The sequence below is a fragment of the Lissotriton helveticus genome, chromosome 6 (assembly GCF_964261635.1).
Source record: "Lissotriton helveticus chromosome 6, aLisHel1.1, whole genome shotgun sequence".
NCBI classification, from domain to species: Eukaryota; Metazoa; Chordata; class Amphibia; order Caudata; family Salamandridae; genus Lissotriton; species Lissotriton helveticus.
In genome coordinates this window covers 1,940,596,874-1,940,615,172 of record NC_136067.1, presented here as the reverse complement: position 1 = coordinate 1,940,615,172, position 18,299 = coordinate 1,940,596,874, and the positions used below count along the sequence as shown (strand labels likewise).

Sequence of the window (18,299 nt, the reverse complement as noted above, 5' to 3'; positions counted from 1 at the left end):
AATTCTCTTTTTTGCCATCCTCAGCCAAAGTGATGATGTCACAAGGTTTTTCAGAATCAAGCCCTCTGTGGTACATAAATGAGGTCTCATTAAGGAAAAGGATTGATAACGCGGATCATTTAAACTTAAAAAATCGAAAAACATTCCAATTATTTTATCTAAAGTTCAAACTGAAAAAATGCTCTAAAACATTATTAACTGAAAAACATTGGTTATTGGAAAAGAGGCAAGTAAACTATCGTGGCATTACAAATGCCTTCCATAATAATACAATCATGCAGAAAAGGATTTGACAGCAGGTAATAATTTCTCTTTGAGAAAATAAAATCTTATTGTTTAGGAAATTGTTCCATGTAGGGCTCAGCTGGAGTCTGTAATGGAAACTACAACTTCAGCTCCCACCAAAGCCTAGATTGTTTCAGAGTGATGTTTAATTTCCCTTTAATCAGTTACAAAAGCTGCTGATTGTAACATTTTCCTTTTTGTATTTTAATCCCGTTTTCTTGATTTAGGGCTAATGGGTTAATTATATTTTATCAAAGGAATGGAAACTGTTATCCAAAGTTCTAATTATACGGTCGGGCCAGATAAATGGACGCAGAAGTAGAAGCAGGCAATGTTATTTAATGAGAGTGGAGGCAAAATGCTGACTTTGTCGTGTCTGTCACTTTCTTGGAACAGCTGATTTATCAAAGTACAAAGTTAACCTCGTGCTCAAGGCCGGTGCCAGAGGGAATCTCTAAATTACTTTTTCATATTTATTTATTACAGTTTGCTATTTGTTGAGAGCTTCAAACACACAGAAGGTTATGGGAGGATGTTCGCAATAAGTCTGATCACTGGCAATCGCGCGCGGTAGCGTTCTAACCCATTGCATTTTAGCCCACCATGTCACCTCAGTTTGGACCCAACCATATGCAAATCAGTCTTGACTCTGCTCCAATAGGAACAGTCCAGCCCAAACTACCAGGTCAGGTCCTCCCTGAAATGGAACGCAAACATCCCAAGGCCGGTTTCACCCTGATTGGGGGGTCTCCAGTCGGGTGTACTTTGGATTTGCTGAGTGCTAACCATGGAAGGAATGACGTGGGTGAATGGTGATGGGATATCATACAAGACAATGACGTCAAAATCTAAGCATAACAGAGGTGGATCAGGCAGTGCAAGAAGTGCTGTTGTTGGTATAACAGCAAGGGCTGTGTATTTTGCACATCACATCACCATACATCTGCAGAAGGAGCACTATATAGAAATGTTACACTATATCTATTGGGCTCCATACGCCAAGTCCGACACGAGAAGGCGGGCCTGGTAGAGGTCCAGACAGTGGAACAGAAGTTGCAGGTAAGTTGACGGGGATACAACGCTGCCAGTTGCATCAGAGCTAGATGGTGAGAGATGGGGTGGGTAACCACTTACATCTAGGCTAGGGTCTCAACCACAGCAACAGCATGAAGATGAGGTGGCCTGAGATGCTGTTCTTGGCACATTTTAGGAGCACTGGTGAACAGTTGCTACCACAGCCCAACTACAAAAACAACAGCAATCCAGGCACTTACGCTACCGCCTACAGATTCACAGTAAAATTGCGGACGCCAACATTGAGCAGAACAGTAAAATAAAGCAAAGGATAAAGTGCAGTATAAGCCAAAGTGACAGTGTTGTAGGAGTTCATGAGGAGTATGGAAGAGACTTTCCAATGTTTTACTAGATTGCGGGACTGGCAAAACACAACATTTATCAAGGGGGGCCATTGATGGCCATAATTTGCAAGAATTGTCGTCATTAAGCCAATTCCAGCATTTTACAGAGGGGGATCATCATACTATAGATGGGCATCAGTTGGTAATAATTACCATTATGCCAGGGGCAGAATTTTCCCATTTTACGAACATCAGGCATCATGCAACTGATGCCCACGATTTGGCAAAAAAAAAACCAGGGCCAGCATTTTACAGGGGTGGGCATCATGCGATGGATTCCAACAAATTGCTAATAATTATCACTGTTATGCTAGGACTGGCATTTGATCAGAAATGGGCATTATGCCACAGATACCCGCATGCTGCCAAGAATTACCACCTTTACACCAGGGGCAGCATTTCAGTAAGAGTTGGCTTTTTGCGATAAATGTCTGAAAGTGTCCAGTAAATGCCTCTATTAAACCACAGACAATAATTTGCTAGGTGTGATCAGGGGGCAAAACACTCAAACCGACTCAAGAAAATTCACAGTCAGGGTAAATTGAGATCAGCAGGACGTGATCAAGGGTAATGTGGGGAGGGCGATGTTCTCAGCAAGAGCCTCCATAGGCTTCTGGTGCAAACACCTATTGTCAATAATGGGCCGGGTGGCTTTGGCCAAAATGGTACTACTACCACAGTTCCTTTATGTCACAGCGTACATCCCGCTTCAGCTGACCGGGCATTTCTTTTGAGAGCTGGCTACTTAACTAACAGAATTGATATGGGGTAGTATGCATAGGGGTCAGGCAGCCCGGAATATTTTATATCTGCCAACAGGTGATTGGAGGGCTTGTTGTTCCCGTTTAAAGTTTTATAATTTAGCTGCTCAACTCCAGGGTGTATCTAGTTGGTTGAGGCCAGGTGCCTCTCCGAAGCTTGCATATCTGAACAGAGGATTGCCTTCCAAGACTTTTGGGGAATACGTATTCGATAAATGCTGTGATACCCACCCAGACTCATTATTTTTTAGAACGGCACGCCATAATTGGCACAGGGACTGCCACAATCATCAGGCGAGGCCCATGTGCCCAAGAAATTCCATTGTGGACACTTCAGCATTTTGCAGAAGGCGAGAGAACAAGATCTATTGGACTAGAGCAGGAATCACAACAGTTGTGGAGTTTTATGAGCCTAGTTTTCCTCTAGCCTTTTGCCGTAATACTCCAAGCAAATGACTTTCCCTCAGTTCTCGACTCATGCTGCTCTGACTAAACATCTACATGGGGTGAGACTGGGACGGAACCAGAGACAGATGCCCTCACACGTACACTGGGACACATGGCAATGGCAGTCACTTCATAACGATTGGCTATAGATCCAAAAGGGATGCCAAGCTCAAAACACTGACCTCATTGAGATCTAAGTGGGAAGCAGAGCTGGGAGAACTACTGACTAATGCAGAATGGTCACCGGCCCTTCAGTATATATGCCATACCTCAATAAATGCATGCCTCAATCTCTTTCAATTTAACTTCCTATATCAATCAATCAATCAAGTGGCTTGTAAAGCGTAACTACTCTGCAGTAAGGGTCTCAAGGTGCTGGGGGTGGGAAGGGAGAGACTGCTGATCTGTCACAAGGCAATGTGATTCAGCCGAAGAGTCAGGTCCCCCACTGAATTGGGGCAGTGATGGTGATTGCCGTGTGTTCCAGGTCTTTGCTGCGAGGTAGGAGAAGGATCTTCCCCCGGATGTGGTCTTGCAGATAGGAGACAGACAATGTGCTGTGCAACACAAGTTTAGAAGCAAGTCTACCTTGAGAGGTGCTAATAGGGAGGAATGTGCAAACATACATTGAAGCGGTGATAAATCAGCAGGGACAATCCCCAAACAAGCCAGCATTGGAAGAGGTCTCAACGCCTTTGATGCTGCCAGCCAATCCAGCATTATCAGGTTAATGACTAGCACTAATGTTGTGCTTGGGAATCTGGAGTGAAAGTCTACTTTCAGACTAATCAAAGCAAAGCGCAATAATGTCAATAGAGCAAAATACAACAGAAAGCCAACAAGTCCATATGAAAGAAGCACAAGTTTTAAAAAAAAATATGCCATATAAAACGCAAGCCGGAAAAACAACATAACTACAGAGTAAAATACCATAAAGGGCCTTCAGTAAACCACACGATGTTAGTATGAAATATAACAGAAAGCTGCTCCCTCATCAGTAACTCCCAAGTAGCTTAAAAGTGAGGGAGCAGGACTTAAGAGGCCCCAGACCCAGGGAGGCACACAGACAAAAACAGAGTCACTCCTCTGTAGCAGCTATGGCAAACAGAAAGAAATGAGCCCTGACAAACCCAATAGGTCTGTGTTTAAATGTGCCTATACTTGCATAATATGGTGTTAATGGGGAAGCAAACAATGTACATAGAGAGATGCATGCTGACCTTTTCACATCAGCACAACATATGTTCTTAAAGGTTTTACTGTTATTTGTAATGCAGGAAAAGAAGATGTGCACATACATTGATTAAAAAGTTTCTTTTTGTGTGCATCCTGTTGTTGAGGAAGATAAGAAGTTGCCAAAGCATATTTCGCTTGCTGCTGCGTTTGCATCCTGTCACCTGGCTGGTTATAAGCCAGGCGTGGAGGACAGCTTTACACAATGCTGAGGCCAAAATGCTTCGCACTGTAAGGAGGTTGGGGGGAGGAGGGGGGGGGGGGGGGTTGCAGGGGTGAAAAGGGCAGAGGGGAGCAGGCTTGGGAGTCTGCATGTATGTTGGCCTTGGTATTCACTGGGAAGCCTGTGAATGTCATGCTCTACCTACATTAAGTGTGTTCCACTGACCTATCGCGTTGCTCTATGCTTGGTGAGCTGGTGAGATAGCACAGTGGGCTGAGAAGACACTGTTGAAATGTGTGTGTGTGACCTGCACGTTGCAGGATAAAATCCTGACAAGAAGGACTTGGCATTCTATCACTCCATAGTTCACAAAACGAGTATTAATTGCAAATGGAAACTAAGACTTGCCTATAAAATTGTGTCACATAAAGGGTTTTGGCTAAAATCTCTACATAAATAACATTACTAATCGTTATTATAGAAACATGGCAGACGCGATGTCATTTCCTCACAGCCCTTTGGCTTTTTCAGAAGTGCACAATGCATCTTACAATCATTTGAGTGAACCTTCTTCCAGCCTTAATGGTCTGCTGGAGGTGAGCCAGGCATGTGGCTGGCTGCAGCCCACCCTCCTCTGCAGGCCATCGATCTGTCATTTCTCCTGTCCTACTTGGTTTTCAAAGGAGCATCTCTTTAGCCCTACTGTTCTTAACAGGTTCACATTTTCGCAACAGCTTAGCCAGTTTTGTTTTCCAGAGCTGCGTCTGTCATGCGACTGGCTCTGACCCAGCCCTACAGCCTGTACGGTGGGGCTCAGCAGATCTGAGCCTGTGTGGCTAACATGTGACCGACTCTTAGCTCTGGCAGTCACGGGTTCACCTGTAATGGCATACCCTTCTCCAGCCCTACCGGCCTGTCAATGTTGTGTCAACCACGTGTCTTCCTCTGCTCAAACTCTGCTGGCCTTTCAGAGGTGGTACAAAAGGGGGTGGTGATGGCTCACTTTGCCACTGGATTCAAGCAAGACGGCTGGAATGCCAGAAACCGGTCCTCGGAAGCTTGTTTCCGGTCCAGGGAAGGCATGGCTTTGCAGTTCGGGCTGGACTGTTCCCATGAGGCACAGGGTCAGACTGATTGGCATATAGCCATGTCTGAACTGGGGTGGCCGAATGAGCTAAAGAATGGTGATGGATCAAACCCAGATCTTTTGACTGGCTGTGAGTGTTTGATTGATTCAGATGCTCCGTCCATTACCACCCCCTTTTGTACCGCTTTCAGAGGTGGGCCTTACACGTGACCAATGTTGGCCAAATCCTACTGCCATTTTAGAGGTGTGCCTGACGCCATCAAAGCAATACTGGGCTGCCAGATATGCACCTGGCAAGAGACTGACTCTGCTCCAATGAGAAAGGCTTTTTAGAGTCATGCCTGAGAGGCGAATCTGCTTTTTAAAGACACCGGCCACTTAGACATGTTTCCACTTCCCCGGGGGAGCTAGTCGTGTGTCCGCCACGATTTCCTTCCCTAGCTCTCGTGAGCCTTTGAATCTGGAGACCTGTGCATTAAAAAGATACATATCACGAAATTCAGGGCCTGTAGATAGTAGAGCTAGAAAGATATAGATAGCCCCTGGACCACGAAGGGGGGGATGCTCAGGGCAATACATTTAGAAGAATCCTCAGAAAAATATTGAACGTATTGGATTAGGACATGGCTTCATATACATCTTTGCCAAATGACAGAGTGAGTGGGTAGGTTGTTCACACACATTAAAAAAAATGCATATAGATTTGTGAGGGAGACAAACACAACAAAGAATGTATGTTGGATTGAACTGTACACCAGTTAAAATGAAAAAGAGGCCTCTGATTGATTCGAATGTGAATTGAAAGCATCAGATATAAGTAAAGGCGCATATATACATGCTACTAACATACTAAACCTTCATATTTATCGAACGTTACCTAGTATTACATGAGCCAACTATTCTTCGAGAGTAAAAAAGTTTTTCTGAAATGTATGGCTTGATTCTGATCACAGATTCCCTATCAAAGTTATGGGCTCAGAATTCATAAGGCAGTGACGTCAGCCAAAAACCTCAGATTATGTAAATGGGAATGTCACTGTTATGCCGCCTTCCAACAATAGATATATTTCAGAACTCCCATATTGCCAAATGTAAAATAGGACACCTTGATTATTTTTACGATTCTCGAAGGTGACAGCTAGGTTTTAATTATTAGAAGCAAACAGTTGAATTTTTACAGAACATTTTGCCAAGGTGTCTGCTCAAAGAAAAAATTACATTTGATTCAGAAAATATTTTTCCAATTCAGCAAGTAAAAAAGGAGGTGGTGCTGTGAGCCTATTAATGATCTATCTGAAATATATTTGTCTCTAAAAATATGAAATGTCCAGGTCAGTTGTTAAGCACATAACATGAATGTGAGTAAAACCTAGGACCCGGCACCTACCAGCATGCAGTTGCCACCAAAGAAAGACTACAGAGTCAACCGAGGAATAACATGAAATATTCCTCATGAAGCCATTCCCTTACATGTGACCGAAGAGCTGACATGGGTGCACCGAAACAACTGGCCTATGTCACCATTAACTCATCCTGAAAAAGTGTGAGTACGAAGGTGCTACAAGCATCTTCAAGCCTCTGCAAGATATTGCAACGCGAGGCATACGAAGAAGCCATAAGAAGAAAATAAATATTTGTCAAGCAACTTTTGGCACTAACCTAACAATTGTAAAGGTAGATGTCTATGCAGAAAGTTCCATAACCCAGGTGCGTTCACTTAAAAAAATAGGAAAGATTAGGTATAAAGGCCTTACCAACTTATTGAAGAAAACCACCAGATCCTGAAATGAAACAGAGACAGCCCTTGTTAGAAGTACAGGAACTAGCTTGAAGAAAAACTACTTACTAAAGCCAGGAAAATCATGATTATTTTTTATACCTTGCAAATTTCTTCCAGAGAATATTCACCAACGTCTAAAACAAAGAAAAACACATAAATGTTACTCATTTACATATTTTAACAATTATCCGAGTGATGCTGCATATACACCAGTGTTCCCACTTGCAGCAATTGGAGCACTTTATAATACAAATATTACAGACAGACGTTTTCATTTATTAGTTTTGGAAGGCTTTACCACTAACTTGATATGGATCCAACAAGTCACCCTGAGCTCCCAAGACTCTACAACTGGGGCTTTCACTACTTGAGCCATGAATTCATACAGCTGTGCCTCTTCACTGAACATTTGTTAGGACATATGGATGCTGTGAGTGTTCTCCTCTGTGGTGAGGTAGTGGCCACAAATGGTCCATCGCATATTAGAACATTGGAATGTTGGGAGCTTCATTGAAAACAATGGAGTGCTGAGTGCTTCCAATGGCGGTATAAGCCTGGAGCAGCAACATTCCAATGCTCCGCCCTTTAACGCCGGAGCAGGCCTTTATTGGCCAGTAGAGCCCGCTATCGCGGGCTCTAAGGCTATAGTAGTATATTATTGCCTCATCTGGGCAGTGTACGACATAATCCTGGTAGTTCTCGAATAAAGTCGATTTTTCTGTACTTTTCAGATTAATGTTGTTCTAGCAGAAGGTCCATACAATATTGGAAAACGAATAGGTGCAGATAGCACTCACAACAGAGTTAGAACGGGCATGTGGTGCAGGTAGGTCATCTCAAGGTGTTGCTCTGACTAACTTCTTGGAATGAATGGTGCAAAAACGGGATACAGATACAAGTGTATCGGAAGTTAGAATGTTATATATGATGAACTACAAATATTGGCACCGATGGCAGGTCAGCGGTGTCAATTTAGCAATGCAGATGTGACATTACATCATCTTAAACCACAAAACACAAAAGGAAATGACGTCATTGAAGTTGATAAAAGCACCACTTTTAGTGGAGGGCAACAAGAAAAACTGCAAAAATCGCTCTGAGGGAGGTACAAAGACCCACACTTTACTAACCTCAAATCCCACTGAAGTTGTTTCCACACATACTGCCGTCTATCACATGTACACTTCAACTTCACCTCCCTTATTCTCTCGCCTCATCTATCCTGGTTCTTTGGAAGCCAGTCTGTCCCTCCGCTATGCCTTTCTTTCTCTTGTCTCATTTTAGTCCTTTCCCAATTCCCCCTTCATGCCTTTTATTATCTCACCTCCATCTCTGCATATTTCTCTCTAGCCCCATCTTTCCCAGTACTCTCTTTATGCTTCTCATTCTCTCCAAATCTCCCCGTTAACATGTCGTACCCATCGTTCCACTGTTCCTGCTTCATCGCTTTTATTCCCACACTTCCTCCTCTTCCAAGTACCACGTCTCATGTTGGGTTTCCAATTTCCCCATACATCCTGCTCGCTTTCTCACTTACATGTTATCAGTTTCCCTAGCTCAACCACCTCAGCCTCTTTCAATTTTCCTCTCACAACCCTCATTCTAAATGTTCTCACTTCCTTCCATTGAAACCTCGTCCCATCTTCCCTATCTCTCACATCTTCCCCGTCACCTCCACCTCTCACATTCTCTCACCTACCGCGCTTTTAGAATTTGTTTCCTCCATGTTTCAGTTTCTGTCTCACTTGATTTCTGTCTCTGTATCACCTTGCCTCCCCACTGCTGTTCTCTTTTCGCCACCACCATTATTTCACCTTGACCCAGTCCTATCACCTTATTTCTATCCCTTCAGAGTCCTGTCCTCATCTCATCTCTATCTCACTTACAGGTAGATTCATGAAAGAAAATTCGGCTCGCAAAGGGCCAGATTCTGCGAATCTGGCCCTTTGCGAGCGCAATTTTTGCATTTGGGATTCATCATCCCAAATGCAAAAATCGCTAATTGCGAAATCGCATATTTGCGAGGAATTGCATTTAAGGAATCTTTATTTGAGATTCCTTAAATGCAATTCATGAAACATTTAAAAATTGCGAATTCGCAAATTTGGGCCGCTATTTACCGCGAAGTCAAACCTCGTGGTAAATAGCGGAAACTTAGAAAAATGCACTTAAGTGCATTTTTCTAAGTTGTATGTTACACACACACATGTCCCAAGGACATGTGTGTGCGTAACACCAGCATCCAATGTCATTTCAGGGGTGCAACAGGGTGTCCTTTGGACACAAACGCATACTATTTAGAAGAGGGTCTAAGGGCTAGTTTAATGACTCTGTACTGGACACATGCCCCCAAAAAATAGAACTAATTACAACAAAAGGTATCCAGGAGTCACAAACCTGTTATCGTACTTTAGACTAACCACTATATGACTAACAAATTAAATTGTGAGTTAAATACAGTTTATATGTAAACACCATATAAACACTCATACATATGACATGCAACCAAGGTAGGAAATTTTTCCCATCAGTTGTCGTTCTGTGCCACCACTATTACATCATTTGGGCCAGCAGACAAGGGTGGTGCAATCGTCATCTTAGACACAGAGACTTACAGACAAGAATGTCTAAGGCAGTTACAAGATCGGAAGTCGTACTTACCTTTGAAGGAGGACCCCACAGAAAGATTGAAGACTAAGATCAGTCAACTGGTTGAGGAGGCAACGACAGAAGGATGGATTACCCCTCAAGAGGGTCAATACCTATGTACCTCCCATCCATCGGTTCCTTATTTTTATTGCCTGCCAAAGGTACATAAACAACAGAGACCACCTCCAGGGAGACCAATCATCTCTGGCATAGGGTCAGTTTTGGAACCATTATCCACATTTGTGGACTTTTTTCTGAACCCTATAGTTAAAGAGATGCCAACGTATCTTAAAGATACGAAAGACATGCTACGACTACTACCCAGTATAGACTTCAATACCTCTACGGATCTACTTGTCTCATTTGATGTAGAATCCTTATACACATCAATCCCCCAGACAGAGACCCTAGAGGTTGTGGGTAGCATACTACAAGAGAGAGATCTTCAATCTATAACTCCGGTTGCCTTCATCATGGACTTAGCTGAGCTGGCTATGAAAGAAAACTATTTTAAATTCGAAGACACTACCTATCTCCAGATCTCTGGGACCAGTATGGGTAGTGTCTTCGCGCCTAGTCTAGCGAACCTATACGTCCATGCGTTGGAACAGACTAAGGTGCTCAACCAGGACAACCCCTACTATGTATCGCTCCGAGTTTGGAAGCGATACATAGACGACATCTTTGTTGTGTGGAGAGGCTCTGAGGCCAGTCTGTTGGAATTTCACAACTGGCTAAACTGTTGCAATGAATTTCTTAAGTTTACAGTGGAATTCAGCAAAACAGAGTTACCCTTTTTGGACCTTCTGATATTATCGACAACAAATGATGGGCTTACAACGGAACTATATCAAAAGCCGATGGCACGGAACGCGCTCCTCAATTTTGAGAGTTGTCATCCAAGAGCTTTGAGTAAAAATTTCCTACCTTGGTTGCATGTCATATGTATGAGTGTTTATATGGTGTTTACATATAAACTGTATTTAACTCACAATTTAATTTGTTAGTCATATAGTGGTTAGTCTAAAGTACGATAACAGGTTTGTGACTCCTGGATACCTTTTGTTGTAATTTGTCCTTTGGACACCCCTGCACCCTTGAAATCGCAAAATCAAAATGTGAATCGCTAATAGCGATTCGCACATTGATATGTCTCCCCATTCATTCCTATGGGCCTTTAGGCCCATAGGAATGAATGGGGTGTTATTCCTTATTTGCGATTAGCAATTAGCTAATCGCAAATAAGGAAGCTGTAGGAATCGCAATAAATATTGCGATTCCTACATGAATCCCGTTTTGCGAGTCTGTAATAGCGATTCCTTATTATTCGCTATTACAGACTCGCAAAACATGCCGATGGTGAATCTGGCTGTAAGTTTCTGCCTTGCCTCGATAGTTAACTCTCTTACTTCCATACCCCAGTTACACTCCCACCTCCAGGTGTACCTCAGACAGTCTCATAACTATCTACACTTTCTAGTTTTTCACACATTCCCTCTCAGCTTTTCTCTTGCCACCATGTCTGATTTTTCCTCTTTCCTCCAAGTTCTGCCCACTCTTTTCAACCTCTGTATATGCTTTCTCATTTTTTCTATCCTCCTTTCTTCCGATACATCTTGCATATATACCTTTTTATCTTCCTTTTTACCTCCCGGAACTTCTCACATCCATCTCTATACTGATCACATTCGGTGTTGGTCCTTCCTCACCTCCATGGATGTCTTTCTGTGGATATGTATTTTCCCATCTCTCTCTCTCTTTTTGCCAGCTATGCCTCCCAAACACATCTGGTGACATTGCCCATTTTTTTTAACAATTGCCCATGATTTCTTTCTCACCCTGGGTTTATTACTGTCCTGTATGACTCTTTCTCTCTCTCTCTATCTTTCTTTTCCTCTACTCTTCTTTTTTCTTTCATTCTCTCATACTTTTTTCTCCTCCACCTATTATCTTTACCCCTTTCTCTTCATACTGTCTTTATTTTTGCCTTCTCCCTCTGTCCCTCTCACTCGCATGTTTTTTCTACTGTTTCTTGCTCAGTCTTTTTCTTACTATTTATAGGTCTGTATTTTCATTTTTTATGATAATTCTATTTTCTTTCTTTTCACCTCCCTTTCGTGTTCTTGCCTTCTCTCTTTTTCTTCATAAAACTATTTTGTTGCTTAAAGCTTGCTATCTCCCAAAAAGACAAAGCTGTGTGCAAGATCTAAAAAGTCTGTAACATGAGACTTCTCCTTTCTTATCACCGATGGCACTGACCACCATACTGATACCAGAGATAATCAGTCTCTTAAAGCCACACACAAGTGGTGTAGGACACAGAAGCTAACAAATGATTAAAAAAGGATGCTTCCTGTTTTAAATTGTGACCTTTACATCCAGAAACTCTTCAGCATCGCAGATAACGCTGGGAGCAACAAAGCTGCTTCTACACAAGCAGAAGTAACAAGTGACATTTCACACAGCGAGCACTCTGCAGGCACCACCCACTCATCTGTGAATAAGAGACTTCTTCAGAAACAGCAGCTCTTCCTTTTAAAAAGCAGAGAGAGGATCTGGCCAAAGAGTTCAGTGCCCTGAAGCCAGGCGCGGCCTTAGGCCACCACGCCAATATATATCTTAATACAAAATTTCTCTGAGGATGGATACATATTTGAGTGGCGGCCCCTGGCAGGGATTTGATGGCCTCCGGCACTGTTCCACTTCCAAACACCCTGACCCCCCCTCTTCACTGGCCTCCGCGCTCCGCCCCGCCCGGACCCCCTCTTCCGGGGCCCCCTACCTACGCTCCCTGCCCAGGGCCGCCATGAGCCTAAAGCTGCCCCTGCTGAAGGCCTCCTGAATGGGTGCAGTTATTATTGAGCCTTAGAGGCTTTCGTAGGCAGACTTGAGGCTGGAACCTTAGAGGCTTCCGTAGGCAGACTTCAGCCTGGAACCTTAGAGGCTTCCGTAGGCAGACTTCAGCCTGGAACCTTAGAGGCTTCCGTAGGCAGACTTCAGGCTGGGACCTTAGAGGCTTCCGTAGGCACACTTCAGGGTGGAACCTTAGAGGCTTCCGTGGGCACACTTCAGGCTGGAGTCTTAGAGGCTTCCGTAGGCACACTTCAGGCTGGGACCTTAGAGGCTTCCGTAGGGACTCTTGAGGCTGGGACCTTAGAGGCTTCCGTAGGCAGACTTCAGCCTGGAACCTTAGAGGCTTCCGTAGGCAGACTTCAGGCTGGGACCTTAGAGGCTTCCGTAGGCACACTTCAGGGTGGAACCTTAGAGGCTTCCGTGGGCACACTTCAGGCTGGAGTCTTAGAGGCTTCCGTAGGCACACTTCAGGCTGGAGTCTTAGAGGCTTCCGTAGGCACACTTCAGGCTGGGACCTTAGAGGCTTCCGTAGGGACTCTTGAGGCTGGGACCTTAGAGGCTTCCGTAGGGACTCTTGAGGCTGGGACCTTAGAGGCTTCCGTAGGGACTCTTGAGGCTGGAGCCTTGACAGGGTGGGGATTGGAAGGTAGGGGTGATATTGGTGAAAAATCTAGAGAGCTGATGTACGAAATTTCGAATCGCAAAATGTGCTTGCCAACGGCACACTGCCTTTTTGCCAATGGAAGGACATTTTGAGAACCGACCAATGTGCTAACAGGTCGGGTCATAACATTCTGAATCATAGTGGGTTGCAATCCAACCAGCCTCATCAATATTCATGAGGTAGGTTGTAAACTGTGACTCACTACGACTGGATGCCATCACAGGGATTGTGGCCTGCTAGGGTCAGGAGACCACCATGTCATTGATCGCATTTTATGTAGCCGACTTTTATTTTATTTTTGATATAGCCTGTTTCTCTTACAGGTTATGGGTCTGCATTTAAAAAGAAAGCTCTTTTGTTTGTTTGTATGATTTGGCAGTGGTCCCATGTATTATAATGTGTTAACACTGCCTTGGAAATTTTAGTAAAATGTAATTGTTTTACAACCAGATTTCCGTGGCTAATGATTGCAACATCTGTTAATGAATCATTATGAGTTCTAAACCCATTTTCCAATTCGGTAACCTATTACAAAATTGTGTTTAGTACATAAAATATAGCCATTTTACGGGTTGCTAATTCTGTGATTCTGCGACTGCAAAATTGCTTTGTTCATCAGGTCCATGGTTCTTCAGCTAACTAGTAAGAAAAGGGCTAAACCTAATATGAGTCACTAAATGACCTTTATTGCTTGAAGAAAAAAAAGTGAAGTGACCTTTCTTGGGTTTTGTAACGAAGAACTAAGATATTATCAGTAGAAAGTTCAAGTAGAAGCAATTAATCGATTAGAGAAAAAAATGTATGGTGACATGTACGATTTATTATACTGGTCTCAAAAGGTCCATCGGGCCGTTTGCGACCAACAAAATGCATTCTTCTATGTACAAACCCTATTTTGCAAGTCGGTAACCTATTGCCGACTCGCAAAATAGGGTTTGGGAGTCGTTATAAGTAAGGGGGGTGCCAAGGGCATCCCTTCTTAATAGCGAGTCGCCAGGGGATGTACGATTGTTTTGCGACCAGAATGCGGTCGCAAAACAATCGCAGTTTACCACAGACTTCGAATAGGTTGGTAAGCCAATTGCAAACAGGAAGGTTTCTCCAGTGAACCCCCTTCCCCTTTAAGAATAGTAGCAACAACGTTTTTTAAGAGCAGAAAGTGGTCCCAGGTACCACTGCCCACCCTTAAAAAATGAAACAGAAACATATATATATATATATTTTTTTTAAACGCATCCTGTTTTCTTTTACAGAAAACTGGCTGCATAAAAAAAAGAAGTTGCTTTATTTAAAAGCAAGCACAGACATGATGGTCTGCTGCCCCCAGCAGGTCACCATCCCTGTGCTATTTCCCATTCGTAATTGGTCGCAAATTGCAACCTGCTTCATGAATATTGATGAGGCAGGTCAATTGCGACCCCATTGGAAATTGCTAGACACATTAGTACACTTCATTTTGCGAGTCTCTGATTGCGAATCACAAAAAGTCGCAATTCGAGACTTGCAAATTGAAATGCCTGTATATCTGTCCATCAGCGAGAAAAGTTCAAAAACGTTCACGTTACATAATGCAGATCTTTTTTTAGAAAGGGAATTCACTCTACATTATTTAATCGATCTAAGATACTTTGACTATTTAGAAAGGACCAATGTCTACATTAATCAAAATTCATAGTGTAGTAGTATCCCAGCAGCTTCAGTTAGATCCTTTTCCGCAAGAGCTATTAGGCACACACCCTGAAGAAGGTCCTGGATAACTGGGGGTGGGGGTGTACTGACAAATACTACTACCCTGTAACATTAATCACAGCAAGGGGACATGATTATACCAGAGAACTGGGACACCATGTTAATTATATGCCAACGTACACACTGTGACTGCAGAGTATAGAGAACATACCACATTGCGATATTGTCAAACTACTCTACAGCCAACAGTGCAGTCTACAATACAAAGCCATAGCTAGCCAAAGTACACCTCTTTTGGACAAAGGCCTGGTATAAAAAAAGGTCTAACAAAAAAAATGCTAAAATAGATTATAAATACAAACCACTTAAACACACAATGCTGAGCCCCATTAATGAAGCAGTTACAGGGTGAGCAATAAGCAAGTACTCTGTAGCACCAACAGCACTTTTGGGACAACCAAGAACCTGCTTCTCGCTGACCATGATAAACGTACAGGGACAGGCGCTTATTTTGGTATGCGGTTTGGGGTGCCTTTGCCACAAATTGACATAGTACGTTAGGTTGCAGCAATTTGCTCTTAACACCTTCGCTGCGGCGGCTATTCCACCGCAGCGCTAAAAGGGCGGGGGCCGCGCGGCGCTCACACGCTGGTGACGGAACCGCTCCGTCACCAGCCTCAGGTGAGCTGTGCTGATGACGGAGCGGTTCCGTCATGGCCCCGCCCACTCAATAGAACGCACCGCGCAGCCGCGAAATCAGCGCCACGCAGACCTGTCGGGCGGGCCATGACGGAACCGCTCCGTCATTAGCACAGCGCCGCCGCGGCTGATGACGGAGCGGTTCCGTCATCAGCATCGAAGAGGTTAAATTAGAAATGTGTTTATTTCCTGACAGATTAATTTCTAATAAATATATTCTTTGAAGACCATAATGACATTGTTGCACTCTTGAGAAATGGTCCAGCTTGTTCACATTATATTCCTCAGATGCTCACTGTCCCTTGTTCTGATGATGGCCCATAAATTCTTACAGTAAGGTTGAAACTGCGTAGAACATTAAAAAGGGAACAACTCTGTTTAAGATACAACTAATTGGGAACACAGGCTTCCTCTAATTTTCTTCCCCTTTCTATATATAGTCCTATTTCGTTATTAAATACATCAACGTGCCACTTTAGTCTGCTGCTTTCATTCCAAAAGCAGTTCTTTGAGCACTGTATTGGTGCTATTCACTCCTTTTTGATTATTTTGGACTGCAAATGAATTGAACAATGCAAATATTAATTTAAAAACCCCCACCTTGGTCAAGTATTCTCAAATCTCTATTGATGTGTTCTTTCAAAGTATGTCTCAGATCTTACAATAGCTAGATGTTTTGTTGTAAATGGGAAGAGATGAATAGATGCTGGCAGCAATGTTTGTTTTAGGAACAGCCCCAAGCTTATTACTATGGAAAACAGTCATTTTATTACAGTTTTAGGAGTCAGCTGAGTTCTGATGTTCCCTCAATATTCCGTTACGGATTCCACTGGCCTTACGTGGTCCATTCTGGTATACTATTCACTGGTACAGTGGGATCTACCTCAGTGGAATCAAGGACCTGAATCAGAGTGGAGTACATGGGTGTGCCATCCATCTAGTAAATGACCAATTATATTGTAAGACGTTTCTGCCTATGCCACTTTCTCCATATTATATGACTTAACCCCTTGGCTGCTTGAGATATTCCCCTGCTGTGCTGAAGGTCAATAGAAACGGGTGTGGTCAAGACGAGCTGAGCTCGTCATCAGCATGGAAGGAGTTAATAGGTTCATGTGTGCAAGACAACACAACCTTTAAAACAGAGAACCGTGGAAAGCAAGAGCGGTGCAAGTGAAATACATAACACTGCAACACAACTACAACAGGACACATACATTGGTTGCAACATACTATGGCTCAATCAGAATTCAGGTTTTGGACATTGTAACAAGTCACCTGCAAGAGGCGTGACCAACCTCGGATTCCTTTCTAAATAGAAACCGCAACAACAAAAAAAGTAAATGGTATGAATGAGCAGATAGATATTTTAAGAAAGAAACATAAGGGGTTACAGGTGCTCCATGGTACAACCAGAGATGGTATGTAAGTCTGGGCTTTCTGATCAACTCCGCGTCGTCCTGGACCAATGAGGTTCATGGGGGAATGACAGGTTATATAGTCTTGGTTAGTTGATTACATTTATAATAGCAAATGCTTATTTTGGGCAAGCAGTGTAAAAGTGTTTCAGTTATGGGTGGCAGTAATGTAGGGGAATTTAGCTAGAAAGGGGGCTACTAAGTGTCCTTGGGGGCTGTGTATAGGTGTCCATGATGACTTTTACTTAAAGACAGGCTTGCTCTGAAACACTTGTTGATCTTTGTGACTGTACTCAAGTCTGTAGCAGCAGAGGTGTGGTTTTGGTGGTGCAGGAAAAATAAACACCGAATGTTTGGTTGTATGAATGTATGTACATTATTTGTAAAGTACAAACCCAGCTGGAGAGTGGCGGATAGCTGAAGAAAGGCTGCAGGTCTGCATGTGCGATTCAAAGTTTACAAGGAGGCAGAAAGCTCATGGGTAGGTAGGTTGCCATCATGTGAGTAGGCTCATGTAGTTAAACTAGTCATAAGATCCCTCTGGCGGTCTTTGGTAGGAGGTAGTGTGAAAGCTGAAAACCCTGATGAAGGACTGATTTTGATTATACTACGTCTGCCCTACTCCCAAAAACTACAAATCCCAATTCTTCAATATGCTGATGACCCTGAAATCAATGTCAGAGTATCATCAGCCAACATTATACATCATCCAGAATCCTGCCTGGCCCTCATTCAATAACAGATGTCAGCTCTATTACTCGACCTTTCCTCAACTTATTGGGGTTCTCCTTAGTGGCAACTACTTGAAGTCTATATTGAAAGGGCTTCCAGCCATGAATGTGGATGGTATCTCCACTCAATCTCTAAATGCAACAAGAACCTGAAGAACAAAACCACTGTGTGATTGCAAATTTAGCAATTTGCAAATTCACAGATTTTGCCACTGCAAAATTACAATTGCATTTACTAACCAATTTTGCGAGTCAGAAAAGCCTTTCACACTTGCAAAATGGGTTTTGGGTAATCCGATTTAGAGAGGCATGAAAGATCAGTCCCCTCAAAATTGCGACTCATAATTAGATGTATCAGTGATCTGTGACTGCAACACCTGATGTGTTATTAGCGCCTCAAAGAAGGTAGTAACTGATTCACA

The 18,299-nt window shown here is 43.2% G+C and overlaps 1 protein-coding gene across 1 annotated transcript in view; it reads right to left on the bottom strand.

Annotated features, from left to right (window-relative positions):
• Window positions 1-18,299, bottom strand: part of EPHX2 (epoxide hydrolase 2) — a 587,345-nt gene that overhangs the window by 378,386 nt on the left and 190,660 nt on the right. The window contains exons 9-10 of the mRNA XM_078649944.1: window positions 7,274-7,308; window positions 7,149-7,175 (exon numbers count right to left, since the gene is read on the bottom strand). Of these exons, the coding sequence (XP_078506070.1) occupies window positions 7,149-7,175; window positions 7,274-7,308 (62 nt within the window). The remainder of the gene's footprint in view (window positions 1-7,148; window positions 7,176-7,273; window positions 7,309-18,299) is intronic.